Below are 22,597 nucleotides of genomic sequence, written 5' to 3'. Positions count from 1 at the left end.
CATTTTATGGCAAATCATTAAAAATTGATATTTTTGATATTTAACAGTACTCGAAGTAAACTTTATAAATCTGGTGATTTCTACCTAAAGTGTATGTAGGTGGGATGAAAAGCCGACGATCAATTGAAAATTTTGACCTTTCGTATTGAAGATATGGATTTTTTCACAAAACACCAAAAAAATTAGGTCTTTGGGGAAAAAAATCCATATCTTCAATATGAAAGGTCAAAATTTTCAATTGATCGTCGGCTTTTCCTCCTAGCTACATACACTTTAAGACTATAATTTTACTTCGAGGACTGTTATATCTCCAAAATGTGAAAAATATCCAATTTTAATAATTTGTCATAAAATTTGTATTGTATTGTGAATTTCATTAAATGAAAATTATTTGATATCAGAAAGACATTCTTCGTATTCAGAATGCAATTCGATAGGTCTGATGTGCTGTTATGTCCCACAAAAAATGCTGTCGAAACGCTCAAAACGCTCATTCCAGTTCCCTTAATGGACTGTATCTTCTATAGCAACTTTATGCTCATTTTGTGGCAGCAGGTTATTGTAAGTTGCGACTTTCTGGCTCTCAACCCTCGATATGGTGGAACACTTTCAGAGAAACATTTGAAAACATAGATGAAAGTTTTGAATTTGACCTGTTCATGAGCAGTGTAACATCTGCAACTGACGACAAAGGAAGAGCAAAATTCTTGGCAAATGGCTACTTTATTATAAGATAGTTCCAGTTAAACTGCCAGCCTCATTCATCAACTTTCTGGGTTGATGACTGAAAAACATATTTGTTAAGAAAGTGTTGAACTTTCTCCCAGAATCTGGGGAATGGAGACTGCTCAGTTGTGTCCAAAATGACCTTCTGACTATATTTGTTTTTGAACTACATTGTATTATAATTAAGTACCCCTACAGCAGGCCTTCTCAACTAGTTTATTTGAAGTGCCAGCTGGAAAATGTTAGTGATCAGGAAGTGCCAATATGTTTAAGGGAGGACTTTGCGAGGAAGCATGTGCGCGAACAAACGCATAGCGGGTGGGGTCCAGTGGCGAGACCTGGGGTCCAGTGGGCAGCGCCCCCAGCTACTTACAGATTTTAGGGCTTTTAACGGCTCAGATTGGGTATTTTTACCCATTTTTTGTTCAAGATTTGTACAAAAACTTATTCAAATTATCATGCGCCACTTCGTGCACCACTACGACTGACTACAAGTGGCGCACACGCCGCCAGTTGAGAAGGCCTGCTACAGCATGCACTATGATACAGCTTAATCTGAGGCCTGTCCACGCCAGTATTTCACTATCTTCTGTGATGGTATACTTCTAATATACTTGAGGATCTCATATCCATTATGTATATCCCTTCTAACATACTCATTAGTTGGGTCTAGTTCAAAAGAATACAACCCTGCCAACACACCCTGCACACACCGTGCTGCAATGCACAGCGGAAGTAGTTGCCACTCATCTTCCGTCAGAGATATGACAGACTCATAACCTTGTAGAAATTGACGACATGCAGCGAGACGGTCACCTTCTTTCTGGATGTACATCATATATGTCGAGGCTATGCCTATCTCAAAGAGTATGCATGAACAGCAAATGTCATTGAAGTCTATGATACCGATGATGTCAAGTGTGTGTTGGTCTACGTCTTTGCTGTCCTTTGTGGTGGAGACTTTGGCAATGATGTTATTTTGATTGAAGTCATTGTATATCATGGCTGCAATGAAAAAAAAAAAGTTATTATACCGATGTATAGCAAAAGAGTATTACGTGCATAGTTGCCTTCCTGCTAAAGAATTTCTATATTTTTGGCCAGCTTTTGTTGTTTTCTTTTGCTAAAAAAGTCAAAAATAGAGCAATCTGATGACAAATTCAATCTTGCATAGATATGCACTAAGAATTTCTGAGACAAACTTTTGTTTCTCTTAGGCTAATGACATTGGGTTGAAACACTATGGACCACAATGGCCTCAACCCAATGGCATAGTTCAATAACGTTTGACCTCAAGTTGCAGAGTATGAGATTTTGTACCCAAATTTTCAACGGTCATTCATGAATGTGCAAATGTATTGGGATTTAAGAATTGTGCACTGATATATGTGACACAATCTGATCCATGGGAGCCAAAGGCGGCATTTGGAAAATTGAGTTACTGTAATTATTACATTATACATACAATAGGTTATCATTTACTGAAAACACCAAAGGTCTAACTTACTTGGTTCTAAAGTAACGAAGTTTTTTGACGTCTATTTTCTTATGTATTCTATGGTTTTTTAATCCATATTTTTACTGTTATCTCAGTTTCAAATTTGCCACCTTTGGCCCCCATGGACCAGATCGTGTCACACAGTGTTCGAAATAAGCACTTATCCTCTTGTCCAAAAATCACTGGGGACAACCATATTGAGATATGTACTTATCCTCTGGACAACCACTATATTTTACCTCTTAAATATGACACATTTTGGGGATAACCAAAATGTTTTGAGGACAAGCAGAATTTATGCTTTAGTTGTCCTCGGGACAACCTCCATATTTTCCTTATTTCGGACACTGGTGTCACATATGAGTATGTTGTGGATCCTAATGAAACTAAAGTGCATTGACCAGCACACCAATAGATTGTGTGTGTATGTTATGAACAGGAATGGTAATTTTAGCCTTTGAGGGGCTAGAAGTGCCAACAAATTACACTCATTAAAGCAGACTCGTATGCAGGTGGACCTAAATCCCTCTACAAATTGTCCCTTTTAGTCGGAAAAATCCAATTTAGTTAATTTTTCCTTATACTTGCTGTATAGTGTAATCTATATTATCTATTAAATTGCCCAAGTGAATTTTGTCATACAAAAGCTACATGTACACCACCAGCAAAAAATATTTCTGATATAAATATTCTTGACCAAAAAAAATACAAAAATAAATAGTAACATTGTTTCAGATACACCTTGTAAAATTCAAAAACTATAACCTAGAGAGTAATTTAAAATTAGACCTCATACAGGGAGGGAGTGCTTTCAAGGAACTTTGTCATCATCAGCCGATGTTGTTAGCTCTGATGTTTTCTTGGAAATGGCTTGAGACCAACCTGATCAGGTGATGTCACTGAAGTCCTGCCACTGGCCTTGTTGGGTTTCATTAGGTTGTCCCACACATGATCTACATGTAGTTCCAATCATGTGTCTTGGTTCAATGAAGGTCCTTGTTTCTTGATCTGGTTTCCAGAACCCTCCTGGGGAAGTCTTTTGTTTCCTTAACCAGTACTTTTACATTATTCCAGTCTATTTGGTGCATGTTCCTACATACTTTAACATGGCCTCCAGCCATTTCCAAGAAATCATCAGGGCTAACAACATTGGCTGATGACAAGAAAATCTTTGAAAGCACTCCGGTAAGCAAAATAAACAAGTAATGTTGAAGTCTAACTTTAAATTACTGGTACATTAATTTTATTACCACTACACATGATTCTGCAATTATATAACATAACAGCATGCACAAAATAATTGTTACCTGTTCTGAGTTGTGGTATTTTTGGAACTACTTCTTTTTCAAACTCATCAATGACAGACTCAATCAGATTTCTCATTGTATCATCTTGGACAACATATAGTAATGCTCTGTATCTAGGTATCGTATTCAACGACCATTCCGAATTCTGCCCTTGTTTAGTCATCATTGGAATGTCTTCTACATGAGGGTAATCCTGGAGGAATGAAATGAATGACAAAATGAACACACAAATGAGGGGGTGGGTACTCAGTACAAATGACCATATGTATACACTATACAGGGATGTGACACATGGTAAATTAATGACCCCCTTTTCAAGGCCAATTTTGTTATACGAGGGCCAGTCAATATATTCCTGCAACTACCGTAACCACCCGGGTATAAGCCCACCTTCAGGTATAAGCCCACCCCCTATTTTTCAAAACATTCTGGGAACACGGGTACACTCGGCTATAAGCCCGCTTACTAAATTATGGCCAAGTTCTTAAATCAAATCAATGCTTTTCTCTCACATTTAAGAACAAATAAAAAAAAATATCAGCTGATAATTAACATTCCACACTTAGAATGTTCAGAAATTGACATAGATGATAGAAATTACTGGTACATTGGGCATATACAAATGGGGATGATTCCCGGGGATGATTTTTCTTATTTCTAAATTCAAGTACTAGCCCCTCCCCGGGTATAAGCCCATCCCCATTTTGAAGTGAAATCTGCCATCTAGGGGGGTGGGCTTATACCGAAGTGGTTATGGTAATATTTATCTCCGCTCAATCATGACTTTGATAACTGTTACTTGTGATAACTACAAGTTTGTACCTTTGTCTTTCAAAACACACAACAGTTATCATTAGAGTACTTTGCATTACGTAATCTCATTTGCATAAAGTTATTGCTATGTGTACACTGACAACAGTCATTTTTGGCGGGAAATTTGAATTGCAGTTATGGAACATGTAATAAAAAGAAGCGGAAGTAAAGTACCAAATTGAAACAGTTTGCAAGTCCTGTTTTTGGTATGAGGTAATCTGAGTATATTCACTTGATAATTGTGAAAGAAGAAATGTATCCATGAACAGATGAGGTAAGGGACCGTCTTTGAAATCCATCAAAAATAGGCCTTAATGACAAACAAAAATGGTGTGAAAATCATGAGAGAAGAGCACACAAGGTAGAAACAAGAATCAAAATTATCTCAAAAATTAAACAAAGACAAAATATGATTATTGGTATGGTATGAGAGATCAAAGTCAGGACAATAGAAAATGTTGCAATAAAAATATAAATATGTGTATGCGTGTATCGTATGCATGATTAAAAGTACCAAAAATGTATGAAACATTTTAGGCAAAAAAGTGCTACAAATATGACTAAATACAATGTTGCGAAACGGTAATCGTGTGAGTGAATTGCTATATTACAATGTAAGTCTCATGTTAAAATTAAACAAACATTTTCAATTCAGAGCCTCTCTATGGTGTGCTACTTTGATTACATAAACATGACCTTTTGAAAACAAAGGGTTTAAAAAGGAAGAAATATTTTTGAATTCACCACCGAGACCTCCCTTTTTAATAATCAGTATCTACCTAATCAAACCAGGTACAATTTGTTCAATTATGTAAAGAACAATGGGTGATAAACCTGTGTTATTGGACATATTCAACATGATCCCTATAGGTCTTAAAAGAGTATAGCATCAACACCGTGTTATCGGTCTACCTAACTACAAAACCGTGTCAGATCCCATACTTTTATTCTCGAGATATTTGTAATTATATAACAATACCTCAATTTGGCTCGTTATTTTCTCCACTATTTTTTCACCATAAATCAGGCAGTGTCCATATGCTATTGTGTTTATGTTAATGTCATTACGTAATCAAGGATTCAATTTCGCTAATACACATTTGTTTTTCATAAGGTACAGTCTGATATCTAAGTCATGCTTGGGCGAAGATAAATAATAGTTGCGGGAATTTATTGACCGTCCTCGTATGTTTGGCTCATTTTTTCAAATTCTCCCCGAAAAATTTTGCCAATTTGCCAAAACTAGTGGGAAAATTGTAAAAACTTTGGAAATTTGCATTAAGTTTGGTCGAAATTTTTTTATGTTTTTGTAAGCGACGGGTCCAAAATTCTTGGAAAATTGGGTTATTCCTTCATGTAATTTTACACGAAATTAGGGTTAGGGTTAAGGTTAGTTTAGGGTTAGGATTGGGGGTTAGGGTTAGGGTTAGGATTAGCTTACATGAAATAATTACATGAAGGATCTACCGAAAATTGGTATATATGGATAGATCCACAATTTTTAGCAGCACACCCCTATTAAAGTCAAACCAAACCCAGGCCCTTGATATTTGTATTTTGACTTACCATCAGAGCTTTGTCAATTCTAGCCAAATATTGGCCAAGATCTTTAAACCATGGTAATGGGACAGATTTAGGGCATGCAGCTTCCAATGTGTTCCCTGGTAGATAGGTGAGTGTGTAGACCAAGCAGGCACCTGTACAGAGAAATATACACAAACTGGTATAATAGGCTATTCCATTTGAAATCAACATTCCCCCTGTGGAAGATCCCCAATATGGATTAGCCTTTTGGTTAAGTTAATGTTTAATTCATGAATTATTTTGAATTAGTGAACAGTGGATCAGCACTTTAGCACTGGAAGACATAATTTTTTTAAATGGTGATCAGTATCCACTGTGCCATGCTGTACCGTAAGCTAATCTTGTATGCCGCCCTCTTTGTGCTTATTTATCGCACTGATCACACTGTTAAAAAATTGATATGATGCCCTCTGGAGTTAAAGTGCTGAACCCTTGTTTACTAATTCAAAATAATTCAAGTGTAACATGAATTTAACTAAAGGACAAATCTGGATTTGGCAGTCTGTCAAACTCATTATAATGATCAAAAATTGTGATGCAGAAGTTGATGATGGTACTAGTAAGGTTCTTTTTTTTTTTTTTTTTTCTCATTTACTAGTAAGGTTCTGTATGAACCTGTGAATGAGTCATTCTTTTCTTTTTATATCCATTCTGTTCCAATGATTGTTTGTAACATTCATAGATTTTCTCTACACTATTTGCTGAAAATCCATTTCATATGCAAATGTTACTCATTTACCTTGGTAAAAATAACATGTTTCCATTGATGTGTCGCCCCCCCCCCCAAAAAAATAACCACAACAACTTCAAAAACATTTTTAATTATGAAGAAACAGGTGATATGAAATTATTTAAAAACCAAACCAAGCAAGAATCAAACCCTTACTTTGAGTTATGCATTCCTCTTCTTTCTTGGAAGTTGATGATGGCGACGCCCGACAACAATTCACCTCTTCCGTTGTTACATATTTGCCCTTAATCGTTTTCAAAGGAGCAGGACAAACTATGCCACAATCATTTAAGTACAACATAGTCTTGATAGAAACATCAGTTAGTCCTTTCATGTTCTGATATTGGAATGGGCATATCTTAAAGACATACTCCTTGGCTGTTTTAGTATCTCCGCTTGATGACGTTTTAATGTAGAAGTTCTGGGTCACATACCCAACAAGTGTTTTGATTTTATCAACTTTGTGATCGTACAATTTGGTGAACAACTGAGACGCTTCTTCCAGGCTGACTCTAGGAATGTATGTTGGTCCACAATTCTGCTGACCTATTATGATATTCATGATGCTTGCATGAAATCTGGAAAAAAGGAAGATGAAATATAAATGTTACAATTCAGGATCCTATAAATGCATCTTGGATTAACAACCTCAACTCAGGTCAATTTCATAAAAGCATATTTAAAATTTACTTTTGTCAGCTGTTGGTAAATACAATGTATTGAAGTCATCATTGAACCTGTCGTATAATATGAAAGGGTCAACAAAAATAGTGTCTCAAAGCTTGCAAAGATTAAAAGGGAGAATGTGGTTTCCCAACTTTTCCCCCTTTTTTGGTCTCCCAAACACACTTAAGGGAAGGGGTATGAACGTTTGGACAGTATTTATTGTGGGACATTAGAGCACATCAGACATATCAAATTGCATTCTGAATACGAAGAATAGCCTTCTGATATCAAATAATTTTGATTTTTTGAAATTCGCAATGTAATACACATTTTATGGCAAATCATTAAAAATTGATATTTTTGATATTTAACAGTACTCAAAGTAAACTAAATGTGATGATTTATACTTAAAGTGTATGTAGGTGGGATGAAAAGCCGACAATCAATTGAAAATTTTGACCTTTCGTATTGAAGATATGGATTTTTTCCCCAAAACACCAAAAAAAATTAGGTCTTTTGATTTTGATTTATAAAGTTTACTTCAAGGACTGTTATATCAAAATGTGAAAAATATCAAATTTTAATAATTTGTCATAAAATTTGTATTATATCATGAATTTCAAAAAATGAAAATTATTTGATATCAGAAAGACATTCTTCGTATTCAGAATGCAATTCAATATGTGTGATGTGCTCTCATGTCCCACAAAAAATACTGTTGAAACGCTCAAAACGCTCATTCCAGATCCCTTAATGAAATAAAGATTGATTGATTGATTGATCGATCGATCTTCACACATCATAGGCATGTGTCGTAGCATATGACCGAAAAAAGGGACATATGATCTGACAGTAAAAGAAATATTTTTTATTGAAATGTTACAATATATGGCTTTTAAAGCAATAATGTGTGAATTTGTGTGATTTGCATAAAAAATAGATTCATATTTAAATGTTAGTTTCCAGTGCTGTACGGTGCAAAACCTGATTGAGGAGCCAATGGCTCCTAACTTTATAAATTTAGGCGCCCATATTTTGCTCCCAGTAAAAAAATATGTGGTGCCAACTGAACAGCCATGTGCGTTGAATGTTCATAGCTGCTGTACTCAATCTACATATTCCCATTGAACTCTACATACTTCTTACTATACACAGCATGTACAGTGTAGGCCTATATGTTTTCCAGGAAGTCCCCATTGAGACATGATAAATGCATATATTCATAGCATACATTCATACTCCTGAATGCTACATTACATACATGTTTTGCATTTGCTGGCGATTAAAAGCTTCAATAGTTGGTCGCCATTGGCGCCAGGGATTGAATATTTAGTCGCCATCAGAAAAAATCTAGTCGCCAATGCGCCTAAAATGGTCGCACCGTACAGCACTGTTAGTTTCACTGATAGCTACAGATCGCATTGTCCCCTTTTAAACGAGCCAAACAAATGAGGTAAAACGAAGAAAATTGGTATTTCATTCCTACAATTCCTATTTCGCCTACAATGCGTGTATTTAGCGAGCCGATTATTATTAATATATTATCATGATTATTGGGAGCTTCACGCAGCTGATGGGATTCAAACAAGATGTATAAGAAGAATAGCGATATACACACAGTTTATGCGTCAAGTTGATGTGCAACTGCAACACCTACAATGCGTGTGCGTGTATAATCTCGCTGATTGTATTATTTAGCATGCTTATGCCCCCACCCCCCCACTGGATGGGATGTACAAACAAGACGTACCATACTACGAATAGCAATATGCATACAGTTTATATGGTACGTCACTGATTCAGTGATTCAACATACACACGTAGGTGATGTATTTATTCAGCACTCGATCGATCGGTACTGGGACTAGACTCGCTGAGTCTCATGGACACCGTTCCTATGTCCATCAGACTCGTATTTCCCATTTTGGATGTCAATGGGAAATACACACTTAACGATTTGCGCCGGTTAGAAACTTGAAAAAAAATCTTTAAAATTTCATCAATGTATATAAAAGTGGTACCAACCTTATTGTGCTTGCTAATTTAAGACTCGGTTGAAACAAAATTAAGGATCGAATGCAGTGTCCAAAAAGGCAAAATTATCGTCAAAGTTCTGCCGAAATCGGCACCCTAGCGAAGGGTTCAGAATTCGAATCGGGAACGAAAATATCCGATCTTTGCGATCAAAAACACAAAATTACAACTTTAAACATACTATTGGCAAAAGACATTATTACCAAACAATATAGAATAGAAAATTTAATTAAACTAATCTAGGAAATTAGTCATCGACTGGACGAAACTTACTACTGTCGAAGATTCAAAGAACCTATCTTCAACTTCTACGGACACTACAAAACGTAACTTACAGATCAATAAATACCCAAACAACCCTGCAAACATCAAATTAGTAGACCCAGCCAAGGTAGCAGAATTTGGCTCCAAAATTATCGGCAGCTCAAATGGACTACAGGCTGTAAATAAATCAGCTGATTAGTCGCAACATCAGACTGCAAAGTTCAAACCTAGCCTTTGGCCAAGCTGGATTGGATATGTGATCCCTAAAGATGATAATAATTTACACATTCATTTTTTTTATCCTGGGGAGTTGTCATTTTGTAAACAAGAAGTGTGTGTCAGTTGTGAATTGTAACTGTAAGTACATTGGTACATGTTTGTTAGTCCGAATAATCAGACCCAGAACAAAATATTAATTTCTGACATGATCCTGTAGGCTGTACTGGGTCTGAACTGTTTCCATATGAAATCTTGATGGCAAATTGGATTAGAAGCACATGGTTCTACATGACAGCTTTTTAATCCCTATTCTGTATTCATGTTACGTGAATCACGCTATTGTGGACCATCCTTCAGATACTTGACTGAGTGTTTGGACAAGCGGAACGGTCTTTTGTCTACCTCTCTGTTTGTAAACAAACCAGGAGGTCGAAATCGTCCTCCTCGCCGAATACGAAAGTCAGCGTAATAGTACGGCACTACATGTTTGTATTGTTTTATGCAATTTTTAAGAGTAATTTTAATTGAAGGAGTGTTTAGCAGTATTGTACCAGAACCAGAACTGTATATTGCCAATTTATATGATAGATATGGCTAAATCATGTATATTTAATTGTAATATATCCAATGGAATGAAAAAATATACCAATGGAAATGTGCAACATTGCATTGATTGAAAAGTCTATCCTCAAATCCAGAATCCAGTTGCGACGCGTCAGAATCAGTGAAGCATGACACTGTGGCGCAGCAATGGAAATTCGGAAGTAAACAACGCCGATCACGATGGATATATCGCTCATTCTACAAAATCGGGTGCCAATAGCCTTTTTCCCGTTCTTTGGTCCACAAACACTTTGTCAAGCATTTTGGCATCAAATATGTTGTTTTTCTGGTAGAACTCAACGAGATCTACATGGACATAGTAAGGACCGTCGATGTATCGATAATAATCAAAAAATCGACTATCCAATAATATCAATGGCGCCGATATCATTTTCTGAAGAAAATCGATATATCAGAGTTGCCGATAATGAAAAAAAAGTATCGAAAAATCGGGCCTATAGCCCTATACAGTGTGTTAGCCGCCGAGATTACGCCGGAACAGAGACATTTTGAAATGTAAAAACCTCTAGAATCAATAACTGATGCTTTACATTAACATAGTTGAAAGTTTATATTACATTTCCAATGTTCACCATCCAAAATTTCCTTCAAACATACTTCAGAATTGGTAAATATCGCTAACACTTCTCACAGCTCTCACATTCATTTTAATCATTTAATTATTGTCAAAGTCGCCATTGAACTCAACTTATTGTTGAATGGTCTTGATTCCGATTTCGAAAGAGCACCCGTAGCATGACCAGATGATGACCAGCGGGCCGCGATATTATTTAATTGTTGTAGCTAGTTTTAATAATTTTGTAAATGTTTCATCATTCATGTTTGATCCTTGAAAACAAAATATGAAGTGTAGGCCTATACCTTATTGGCTCATTCACCCCTTGGCCGACTACCGAATAACTTCCACATTACTGGTCAAATGTCCCACATTTTGTAGTAAATCACTGTACAACAATAATTATTTCCTATCAAACAATACACATTGCTATTGAAATTTTGTTTTAAAAATGACTCCAAACATGAAATGCCATTTAATATTCCAGAAAGTTGATATTTCTGGTAAGCATCTTCACATCATGTTTTTCCTACAATTATTCAAAAGTTCATTCAAAACGATCATGGGAAAATGTTACATTTATTCTGTGCATGCGTACGGCCTGTATCACTCCTCAATATAAATTATTCATTTTCATTCATAACGACCGTGCATGTTCTGTACATGCGCACGGCCTGTGAATCACTCCTTATTTGGGAAGCCGGCTTGCCTGGGAAAGTCCCGGGAGTGATGTCGCAATACCACATGTTTTTGTATGTTCTGATTTGTACAAAAATGCGCCAAAAATTCGGGTGTTGTTTTTCAAATATTACATTTTTTGTTTATGGTCAAGGGGTTACTAATCATGGTAGTAATTGTTTTTTTTTTTTTTAACTGTACCATCAAAGATTCAAGTATCCAAAAATATGGCAGGCATCTTGAAGATTGTGATAGCATGGTGAATGAAATCACGGTCACATCATCGAAGTTAAGCAACACCGAGCTTGGTCAGTCGTTGGATGGATGAAATCACGGTCACATCATCGAAGTTAAGCAACACCGAGCTTGGTCAGTCGTTGGATGGGAGACCACGTATGTCTTCTGTTCAAAGTCCGACCCCGGTCTAAGTTTTTTCTTCTTCCCATCTGAATTTTCAATTGAAGTGAATATTTAATATTTCATCAGACAAGCCCATAACATGTTTTTGTCTCTTTTTTTCTTATTCCGACTGAATCTAAATTTGGTTTTTCTTTAATATTTTATATACACAGCAAAAGCAAAGTATTTACTCTAAAGTGATCACTGTCGATCAAGCTTTTTGCCACGGCCACTTCCAACGACTCACACACGCCATTATGAATGGCTTGGAGATGCACAACCAATCAGAAACTTTGTTAGATAAGCTCTCTTTGAACGATTGGCTCATTGCAAAATATATACACATTTTGATTTCAAAGGTCAAATGTGTAAATACAAAACGGGAAACACCCTGAAGTTTATGAATGGAAACAGGTTTCGGCAGCGTCTACGTACAATTGGAAATTCTGATCTTTCTTCAAAATGGCGCAGCCCTTGCAAGATGACAGGGCAGACGCTATTAAATCAATCACGAATCACCATTAATGAAAGGAATTGATGAGTGCAAAATTTTTTGTTCCATTTCGTGAGTTTCTTTGTGGATTTAAAGCCTCTGGACATCTTTTCACGAGTGATTTGACACCCGACGCCGGTATCACAATTCGCAAGTATTCCAATTTTTGAAGCATAGTGTCTTGAATTTTCAGATCATGAAAATTGGGAGGAAAATCGATTTTTCGATTTTTATCGATATTGAGTGACCAATATATCGATTTTTTAAAATCCTAATATCGACGGTCCTTATTAGCCACTTACGCTCCCATTCCTGAAGGACATCTAGATCTTGCTGAAGGCTAGCAGATAGTCATCTGTAGAAGAGACACCGATAAACAACACTGTTGTCAGCAAAGAGTCTGATGTAGGCACAGTCAGGCAGATCATTAATGTAGGGGCCCAAAAATGTTGCCCTGGGGCACACCAGATGAAACGGTAGATTTAGTGCTTTTCTGGCCATTAACGAGAATAGACGGAGTGTGATTCTGAAAGAAGTTGGTGATCCACTTCAGGGTCCGGCCTCTTAAACCATAATGGTTGATATTCTTCAGAATGTGGCTATGTGATACTTTATCAAATGCCTTTTCATAATCGAGTTGGCTAACTCCTCTAGCGTGACGATCACCTGTGTCTCGCATGATCTTCGCTGACGAAATCTATGTTGAGCATCGGATAAAACGTTGTTGGCAAAGAAGTGACGTATTATGGCACAGTGAATTATATGCTTGCATAATTTGCACAGCACAGATGTTAAGGAGATTGGGCAATAGTTTGCAGCCTCTGAACGACTTCCCTTCTTGTAGAGGGGGACAATATGCGCCTTCTTTCAACTGGATGGAAGCTAGGGCACAATTGAATCCCTATCAGACCATAAACAAGAATGAGAATAAAATATTGCTTTGCTGGCATTAATATACTTGATGTGCCAGTATCATGAACCTGCCCCGGAACCTGCTTACTGTCTATAACAGTATAGAGGGTAGTAAAAAAAAACCCAATATCATATCTTTTATAAATTGTTGTCATTTCAAGATTTCTTTACTGTTATTTTTATTACAGATTTAATAAATTGGCTATTTCCTAATGTGACAAAATGGCTTTGAAAGGGATACAAGTGATAGAGTTAGCTGGGTTAGCCCCAGTACCTCACGCAGGTCTCATCCTAGCAGACTTTGGGGCTAATGTATGCGCATTGACCGTGTAAGGCAGGCAGCGTCTATGGATAGACTGGCCAGAGGCAAGATGTCAGTGGCTGTCAATCTGAAGAAGCAAGAAGGGGTTTCTGTGCTGAGAAAGTTGTGCAAGCAAGCTGATGTTCTTATTGAACCATTTCGTCCAGGTATGTATAACCAGTGTGGGCTGTTCCAGATGAAATCCATACACCCTTTGTGGAAGACATGACCTTAATCTTCCACACAGAGAGTGTGAATTTCAAATGGAGTTGCCCATTCAGGATACAAGTTGTTTGTGTTGGCCATGCAGTCTAAAGTGAGTTTCATCTCAAGTTGAGAGTAACACTATGCTGGATTTGGCCAATCAGGGTGATTGTTTATCACTTCTGCGTTCATGCTTGACACTCAACACAGACTTCGGAATTTACAAAATTTACTTTACAACAATGATAACCAGCATATTGGGTTTAGATAACAAGACATTATATTGAATTAATTCAGTTGTTTGGCTTCATTATTTCACAGGTGTTTTGGAAAAGATGGGCCTTGGTCCTAAACTCTTACTGGAAGACAACCCACGTCTAGTTATTGCAAGACTGACTGGATTTGGTCAGTCTGGGAAATACATGAATATGGCTGGACATGATATCAACTACATAGCTACATCAGGTAAGGTGCAGCAGAAAACTCTGCCTTCACACATTCCCCCTAAACTTTTAAGGGGAGATACGGAGGTGCCAGGAATTTTTTCAGGGGGGCATAAGGGTGGGGGGGGGCAAAATCAACATTTTTTTGTAATTTTGGGGTATATTACTGGCAGGCAACAGCTGAAATGATATTCGTCTCAGGGCAAACGGGGGTTGGGGTGGGCAATAGTTCTGACTGTGGCACCGGCACTGTAGAGAGGAAAAAATAAAGCCCAATTGCCCAAGATGCATCTTCCTTTTTAACAGTGTTTTGGGCCCAAATAGGTTAAAAGTTAATGCTAATCATCTCCCAATGATGTGAGATGTGAAACTGATGTTATCGCATCACTTTGTTTTACAAGTTATCCACTTATCAGAGATTTATCCACTCATCACTCATCAGAAATTTGAACATTAAGTTTCAGAGCCTGAGGGGCGGGGCACTCAGATGAAAAAGTGTGGTATACATGTACACGAGGTGGTCAAGGGAACCCTTTTCAGGCTTAAAGAATGTTTGAAGAGAACAGTTTTGAATCAAATTCAGTAGCAGGGTCAAGTTTTTTTAAAATTACAACTTATGTAATTGTTTCAAAATACCAATAAGGGAGCGATCGTTATTTATGGCAGGGGGAATGGGAAAATTTAGGGGAACACAAAATTTTGTTGAGGTCTTGAGGGGAACCTGAAATTTTTAGTTAAACCAGAGGGATTGTTAAGTTTTAAATGGAGAAAATTGGGAAAACAAGGGAAACACAAACATTTTGAGCGGACGCGAGGGGGGAACACAAAATATTTTTGCTATTTTTTCCAAATGCCCATTCCCCCCTGCCGTAAATAACGACCAGTCCCTAAGTATGTCTTACGCTTTAGATGTTAAAATTAAATGACTATGTATCCCATTAACTATTTTCCTTTAACTACATGCCCTAGGTGTACTTGGCATGTTGGGGAGACCAGGAGAGAAGCCTCATGCACCACATAATCTATTAGCAGACTTTGCTGGTGGTGGACTGACCTGTGCCTTTGGCATTGTTGCTGCATTACTGGAGAGAACAAGATCAGGCAAAGGACAGGTCATTGATGCAAATATGGTGAGTTTGAATTTGGTAGTAAGTTGTTTTAATACTATAATAGAGCTGATATGTGACAGGGGGCAGAACAAACCTAGCAATCTTGTAACTTAGCCTGCATGTCCATGGGTAGGGATGTGGCTCAGAGAATCCATATTTATACCAATTTTCCAAGAAAATTTGACCCGTTTTTATACCAGAGGCCCAGATTTTGGCAAAATAAAATACAAAAATTATTTTAACAAAAATTGAAATTAGGCTCCAGTTAGATGAAATCAGGGTATTTTTTCTAATAATTTGAAAAAATGACCCATTTTATACCAAAATTGACCTAGAAAAGGGGGTCATTGTTAATATACCAAAAGACCTGGCAATGAGACTCACATTTGCAGGTTTCATAACCATCATAACTCTTCCATAGGATTTATCTGTTAGTGTTGTGATGGGTTTGGATTTATGATGGTTTAAAATAGTAAAGGATTAAATGATGCATTGTAAATGGGCCAGTTGAAATCCATACACCTCCTATTGAAGACATGGCTTTATTCTTCCACACAGGGAGTGTGAATTTCAAATGGGAGTACCTGAATGAGTGAGTGAGTAGGGGAAAAGGTTTCCAGTTTCTTTTGGCAAGCATAGGGGTATTATAACCCTTTGTACAGACATCACTTAAAAAGTTGAGCTATGCTCTGTCTTGTAAGAAATCAGCTGGTTCGAGATAACTTTTTGATGAAAAAAAATGAAAACAACTGTTTTGACATCATTATGTAATTTCATGTCATCAACAGCTTGAAGGATCAGCGTACGTAGGTTCCTTTCTATGGGCAACCAAAGATGTTGGTTTGCTCTCTCAACCACGAGGTACCAATCTGCTGGATGGGGGCGCTCCATTCTATGATACGTATGAAACATCTGATGGTAAATACATGGCAGTTGGTGCTTTAGAACCACAGTTTTACCAAGAACTGATTCAAGGTAAGATAGTGACCTGGTTCAATTGTTTGATTTACAAAGAGAACTTAATGACATGATCTGATCCGATCGATTGAAGTTAGGAATGATGAAATTGAGATAAGCAAAAATAAAAAGCAAAAAAACAAACAATTAATTAACATTAAAAATTTGACGCATCTAAAAAGTTTGTAACTTTACAAGTTAGTGTGCCACACGCTTATTTATCTCAACATCAGTAAGTTCAGGTAGTGAGCAAGTTTGTGATGGTAATAACTAAATGTTTAAAAATTTCTGACTTTGGTCTGATTGGGTCAGATCATATATGGATCAGAGTTGTTCTGTGAGGATCACATTTGACTTTGTTTCAGTATTGAATCCATAGAAATTAAACTTTTAATCTCAATGCAAACTATTTACCTGTGAAAGGAGGTGCTTACCACAGTGGTACATGTATGCTCCACTCTTTTGCCCTCTATTTTTCAGATGTAAGCCAATCCCAAAGATTCCCTTTTTAACTTTGTGTCGATCTCTAATTAAGACCCCATTTTCAGTATCAGTATGGTCCGTAAAAAGTTGATCTTCTTGCCTAATTCAGGTAAACTGGACAATGAAAATTGCAATTCAGAATCCGAAGTTTCTTTGTCAGAAGTTGAAAATATTGCAACCACAATTTCATATGTGTACAAATATAACATATGTTTCAACAGGGAACATTTTATTTTTGGCAACTTACGGGTTCTGTACATCAAATTAAACATCCTGGAAATTTCGACACGTGAAAAGAAAGGATATTTTAATTTTACTGTAACTACAAAAATGGAGCACTCATCGTACCCCCTCCCCCATAAAACTACTGCCGTCTTTGTCTGTAACAATTTAATGACCTTTCTGATTTGTTATAAAAATCTGACACGATCAAGCATGTTGAAAATAGTTTGATACTTAAAATAGCATGAATGGGGGCTTTATGGTGTATTATCAGAGTTACACATTTTATTTATACAGGGCTAGGACTTGCAGATGATGCAGATTTCCCCTCGCAAATGAGCAGAGACGAGTGGCCAGTTATGAGAGAAAAATTCACCCAAATATTTGCCACCAAGACTCGCACCGAATGGACGGAAATCTTTGACGGCAAAGATGCCTGCGTCACACCAGTCTTGACGCTATGGGAAGCACCGGATCACCCTCACAACAAGGAGCGTCAGTATTTCTTGGAGACGGAAAGGGGTGTTGTAGAACCAGGTCCGGCACCCCGGCTAACCAGGACACCTGCGCTACCATCGTCTACAGCTCAACCAGGTATAGGTCAAGATTCAGTAGAGGTGTTGAAGGAAGCTGGCTATACTGAAACTGAAATAACAGAACTGAATGCTATAGGTGCAATTGAAATTGGAGACTCGTCAAAATTGTGACATCATAATTAACGAGGGCAGTGTTTTTGTCACCCTCACTATATTTGAAATCAAGATTTTTGAATCGATCAAATAGTTGCAATATTGTATGTCTGAAATGTTTATTGCAGATACAGGGAGAGTTCAAATGATTTCTACCCAACTGAACTAAAAGCAGCCATTTTGGATTCATTAGTGCAAAACAATGCAAATTAAGACTATGTACCAGATACAGCTTTTGCAAGAATGAAAGTCTTACCATATTAAAATGTAAGGATGTTTTATGCATAATTTTGACATTTATTTACTAAAACATTGACTTTTCAGAGTTCGGTTTTGACAACATTACACAAATTTTTAACAAGAAAACTTGTCAAATGTCAATTTTTGCGCTATCGTTAAGAGCACATCACTTTCTAGGAAAGGTTTTCTCACTTTTTCAAATTTTTTGTTTTAAACAAAAATATACACCATTACATGCAACTTTTCGCTGATCAGAATGAAAAAAATTTCTTTTTTCACATGTGTTTTTCCATATTTTGAAAAAACAAGACAAATTTTCAAAGAATTAAAATGACATGTAATTTCATGTCTCTACTTTATGAAAAGCTGTCTGAAATGTTTTTACTCTGATAGATTTTTTGTCACAAAAAAGCGCATTTGTGTGATTTTTTCAAAAACTGAAAATTTTTGTTCAAATCATTTCCAGTACAAAATGTATAGTTTTATATACTTTGGACTTAAATTTCAGAAATAATGAAGTTGGAAAAAGTCCATGTTTTCTCTCCCTTTAAGTAATTTAGTGTTATTATATTGAAATTTACACGCAGTTGAATTGAAAATATATAACACTAACTCCACTTGGTTGATGAAGTGGACAGAATAGTTGGTGTAAAATTTGAGATCGGTTTTAATTCACCCTGTGTATAAAAAGCAGTTGAGGCTAATTATGCAGCAAAAAAGAATGTGACTTATATATTTGATACCAAATCCTCTGGATTTCTACAGGCATCCGGATTTCAGATATGAAATTTGATTTATAAAATTTAAAAATAAGGTGTCAAACTTTGTCAGAGAAGCATGATCATATATAGACCATTCCTAACCATTGACGGGGTTAACATCGATATTACCTCCAATAAATAAATGAAAGTAATGTCAAGATGGATATCATGTGCTTATGAAAGAACAAAATAATCATGTGATGCCCTTCTTGACCTCACTTTCGCTATCCTATAACCAAATGGTATTCAGTCCATGATGATGACATTGCAAAAACATGTGATGCAAACTGTTTTGCCTCTGTGGCAAAAAGCAGTAGTATGGAATGTAAATTTGTGATCATTTTATAAAATTAAAAACAGGGAAAATATGACACAACATCCAATGGGGGAGTAACACAAAATATATAAACAGAGTTAAAAACCTGATGTTTCGAAAAGACAAAACTTTTCTTTTTCAAGGAGTAAAAGAGCTGGTCTCCACTATATTGAGAGCAGGTCTCATTTTTTACTCCTTGAAAAAGAAAAGTTTTGTCTTTTCGAAACATCAGGTTTTTAACTCTGTTTATATATTTTGTGTTACTCCCCATTGATGTTGTGTCATATTTTCCTGTTTTTAATTTTATCCATTGCTAGTGTGACACTGTTGTATCCTTTTGGATCCATCCTTTGGTTCCCTGCTGGTCAGTTGGAACAGATTTTCCCTGTTTTTATATCATTTTATAAAAGGTACAATTAATGATGGGGCTTTTGATTCCTCCTGTGGTCTGTATTCATAAAATATATGCTGTATCCGAACTGTTGAAGGTATGCTCTTGATTTGCTCTGAATTGAATTGGCAATTTTGCACAAAATTTGTTGATTTTGATCCCAAATGCACTTGCCCCCCCCCCCAAGAAATTACTGGTGCTGCCACTGTGTACCTGTACTTAGCTTCACCTCAAGTTTGGTAGTGACATCAGTGCCTTTATGCATGCTTGCATCACAAGCATGCTGACAAAATGCCATGTGTATGTATACACTCCGTGGAATTTAAAGTCTATTCAGTATAAGATGACACATGACCCTGTTCTTTTTCACTTAAATATCTATAATTTTATTTCAGGAAAGGACATGTTCAAGTTGTGTCAGCATTCTCTAAAGCTAACATACATTTTCAAAAAGTTTTATATACAATTTGACCTTTGTCTCCCCTGGGAACCCTTCTACTTTTCGATCATGTGCCATCTTATAGTGAACAGAATAAAATTCCATTCACTGTCAGACGAGGTATGTGTGTGTGAATTCAACAGAGCAAATAAATCTCCAATCAATACGCCATAGAAGTGACATAGTTAATCAGATTAACTACCATAGCAATGGATGAATACAATTCTGACCATATCGCCCCGCACTACAACGTTCACGTGGTACCGGTGCATTGAACCATAGATGTCAAAGAAATGCTGATCACTCGCACCTGTCAGATTAGTATCATTGAAAAGAGCGGTATTGTATTCAATCTATGATTGCAGGCATACACAGGTTATGAGTGCAACCTGACTGTAGTGCAGCGCAATACATTAAAAAATTGTATTCATCCATTGCTATGGTAGTTAATCCGATTATGACGTCACTTGACTCACTTCTACGGTGTATACAGCCTTGACATGCTCTTAATTGAACTGGGCACTGTCTCTTAGATCTCCGGGAATTGCGACTGAAAAAGGTCACGATTCACACAAGTCGGACCTCATCTCTACGATCTGAATTGACATAGGTCAATTTATTTCCCGGCATGCTTAGTAGGCACATCGGTCTTACCCTGGAAGATATTTAATAAATATTTGCTCCACAATTTATCAATACATGTATGATAAAATATTAACACATCGTATAAGAACTATTCTATAGTAAATCAGTTATACCAAGTAACTGATGAGGCATTAAATATGCAGGATATTATATCATCTTCCTAGTAGGCAGACTATGGTACATGTCATAGACGTGACTGGACGTGACTTTTTACTTCCGCAAATGGCCGTTGGTCAGACCTCATCTCTTCTCAAATTGTGACCTAGGTCACCACATTTAACCCTATGCAGTCTCATCCCCCTGACTGTCTCGTCAAACCCCTCCAATACCTGTTCAAAAGAGACAAGAGGTGTCATGGAAGCGGGAACAGATAAATAGTATGAACTTGTAACTAACAATGAGTGCATTGTAACTGTTCATATCACAGGGAATAATACAATATGTGATGTGTCATGTCAAAACCAGACACTTTTGGGCAGGATCGTAAATGGAAAAATAGCCAAAAATCTGCCCGGGGAGATTTTTCACAATTTGGGTTTTTGTTGCGAATTTGTGATGTTATTAATGTTTAAAATATTGTCTGATAGTTTCAGACCGGAATATAACTGGCATCCTGTGTATTTTTTGAGACATTTTTCTAGGTAATTCCTACTCTCAACATTGTCAATAATATTTTTAAAGGCCGATATATCAATTTCCAATTTTTTAATACCATAACTTACGAACTCAATATGTTCGCTTAGGAATGTCCGATTTCATTGGGGAAAACAACATTGTGGAGCAAAATTTCTCTATATTTAAGATATGTAAAAACCTCAAAATTTATAACCTGCTCAAAAGTGTCTGGTTTTGACATGACACGTCACATATAATGATAGGTACTGTATAAAATTGGGCAATTCCATTTAAAATCCACACTGCCCCTGTGGAAGATTTTGGGAATATCTTCCACATGGGGAGTATGAATTTGAGATGGACTGAACACATTAGCAGCTCCATTTGAATTTCATACACACTCAGAGAAAGATTCAACCTGAATATCACCGAGGGTGAATTTCAAAGAGCTGCCTAATGTGTTCATTCCATTTGAAATTCATACTCCTCCCTGCAGAAGACATTTCCAAAACCTTCCACAGGGGTAGTGTGAATTTTAAATGGAATAGCCCAATATTGTGAAGAATCACACAAGTGAAAAGAAACAAAGAAGAATAAAGAAATCAAGAAAATATAATATACTTGAATGTTGTGTTCAAAATTCTTTGTGTGTGTATGTGATGTCTTCTTGGAGCCTTTGTGCCAAAAGTGAATTATTTCATGATTGATTTTTGAACAAGTTCCATTTTTATCCTCTGTTTGAGTTACTAAGTGATGTCAATATCAAGCATGAAATTTATAAATGCACATTTTTACAAAAACTGATTATTTTTTAATAATAACTCCCCTAACATCTTCGAAAATTTGTGACTGCATCCATCAAAACAATCAAATCTATCATCAAAATCCGGAATTTTTAGATTACCTGATCAAAACACCAAGTTTCGATATTTACTGATAAAAAACTAAGATTTTCGTAATCAAAACACCTCGCCCCTCAAGATTTTCTTCATCAAAACACCTTTCAAGATTTTTCTAATCAAAACGCTTAAGATTTACTGATCAAAATACTAAGACTCAAGATTACCTAATCAGATTTTCTTCATCAAATCACTTACTCTCAAGATTTTCCAAATCAAACACGAAGTCTCAGTATACCCCAAATCAAAATAAGTTGTCTCTAGATTTTTCTGATCAAAACACCTAGTCTCCAGATTTTCCACATTAAAATTTATTACTAGTCTCAAGATTTTTCCAAATCAAAATAACTAGTCTCAAGATTTTCCTAATCAAAATAACT

At 36.5% G+C, this 22,597-nt stretch overlaps 2 protein-coding genes across 3 annotated transcripts; one reads left to right on the top strand and one right to left on the bottom strand.

Annotated features, from left to right (window-relative positions):
• Window positions 1–250: 250 nt before the first annotated feature.
• On the bottom strand, window positions 251–9,764 carry LOC140144049 (hydroxylysine kinase-like). Of its 2 annotated transcripts, none has more exons than XM_072165874.1 (5): window positions 9,694–9,764; window positions 6,815–7,236; window positions 5,911–6,041; window positions 3,532–3,724; window positions 251–1,731 (listed from the first exon to the last, which is right to left on the bottom strand). In XM_072165874.1, exons 2-5 carry the CDS (start codon window positions 7,218–7,220, stop codon window positions 1,277–1,279), a joined length of 1,185 nt encoding a protein of 394 aa, XP_072021975.1. In that variant the 5' UTR covers window positions 7,221–7,236; window positions 9,694–9,764; the 3' UTR covers window positions 251–1,276. The 2 variants fall into 2 exon arrangements, with proteins under 2 accessions (XP_072021975.1, XP_072021976.1); XM_072165875.1 differs by having other exon boundaries at window positions 9,632–9,740.
• Window positions 9,765–9,926: 162 nt separating this feature from the next.
• Window positions 9,927–18,556, top strand: LOC140144059 (alpha-methylacyl-CoA racemase-like). The gene is given in 7 exon segments (XM_072165887.1): window positions 9,927–9,979; window positions 13,692–13,816; window positions 13,819–13,971; window positions 14,330–14,473; window positions 15,421–15,581; window positions 16,349–16,535; window positions 17,520–18,556. Coding segments are annotated over 6 exon segments (1,146 nt in total). The 5' UTR covers window positions 9,927–9,979; window positions 13,692–13,725; the 3' UTR covers window positions 17,930–18,556.
• The last annotated feature ends 4,041 nt before the right edge of the window (window positions 18,557–22,597 follow it).

This window comes from Amphiura filiformis, unplaced genomic scaffold, assembly GCF_039555335.1.
Source record: "Amphiura filiformis unplaced genomic scaffold, Afil_fr2py scaffold_38, whole genome shotgun sequence".
Taxonomy (NCBI): Eukaryota; Metazoa; Echinodermata; class Ophiuroidea; order Amphilepidida; family Amphiuridae; genus Amphiura; species Amphiura filiformis.
The sequence above is the reverse complement of the archived record's forward strand: the minus strand, read 5'-3'. Positions and strand labels throughout refer to the sequence as shown.

Coding starts and splice junctions, on each gene's coding strand:
- LOC140144049 (XM_072165874.1), bottom strand. CDS start 7,220: ATGAATATCATAATAGGTCAGCAGAATTGTGGACCAACATACATTCCT. Junction 3,725..5,910: donor GAATTGACAAAGCTCTGATG/GTAAGTCAAAAT, acceptor TCATTCCTCCAG/GATTACCCTCATGTAGAAGA. Junction 1,732..3,531: donor AATACCACAACTCAGAACAG/GTAACAATTATT, acceptor TTTTCATTGCAG/CCATGATATACAATGACTTC.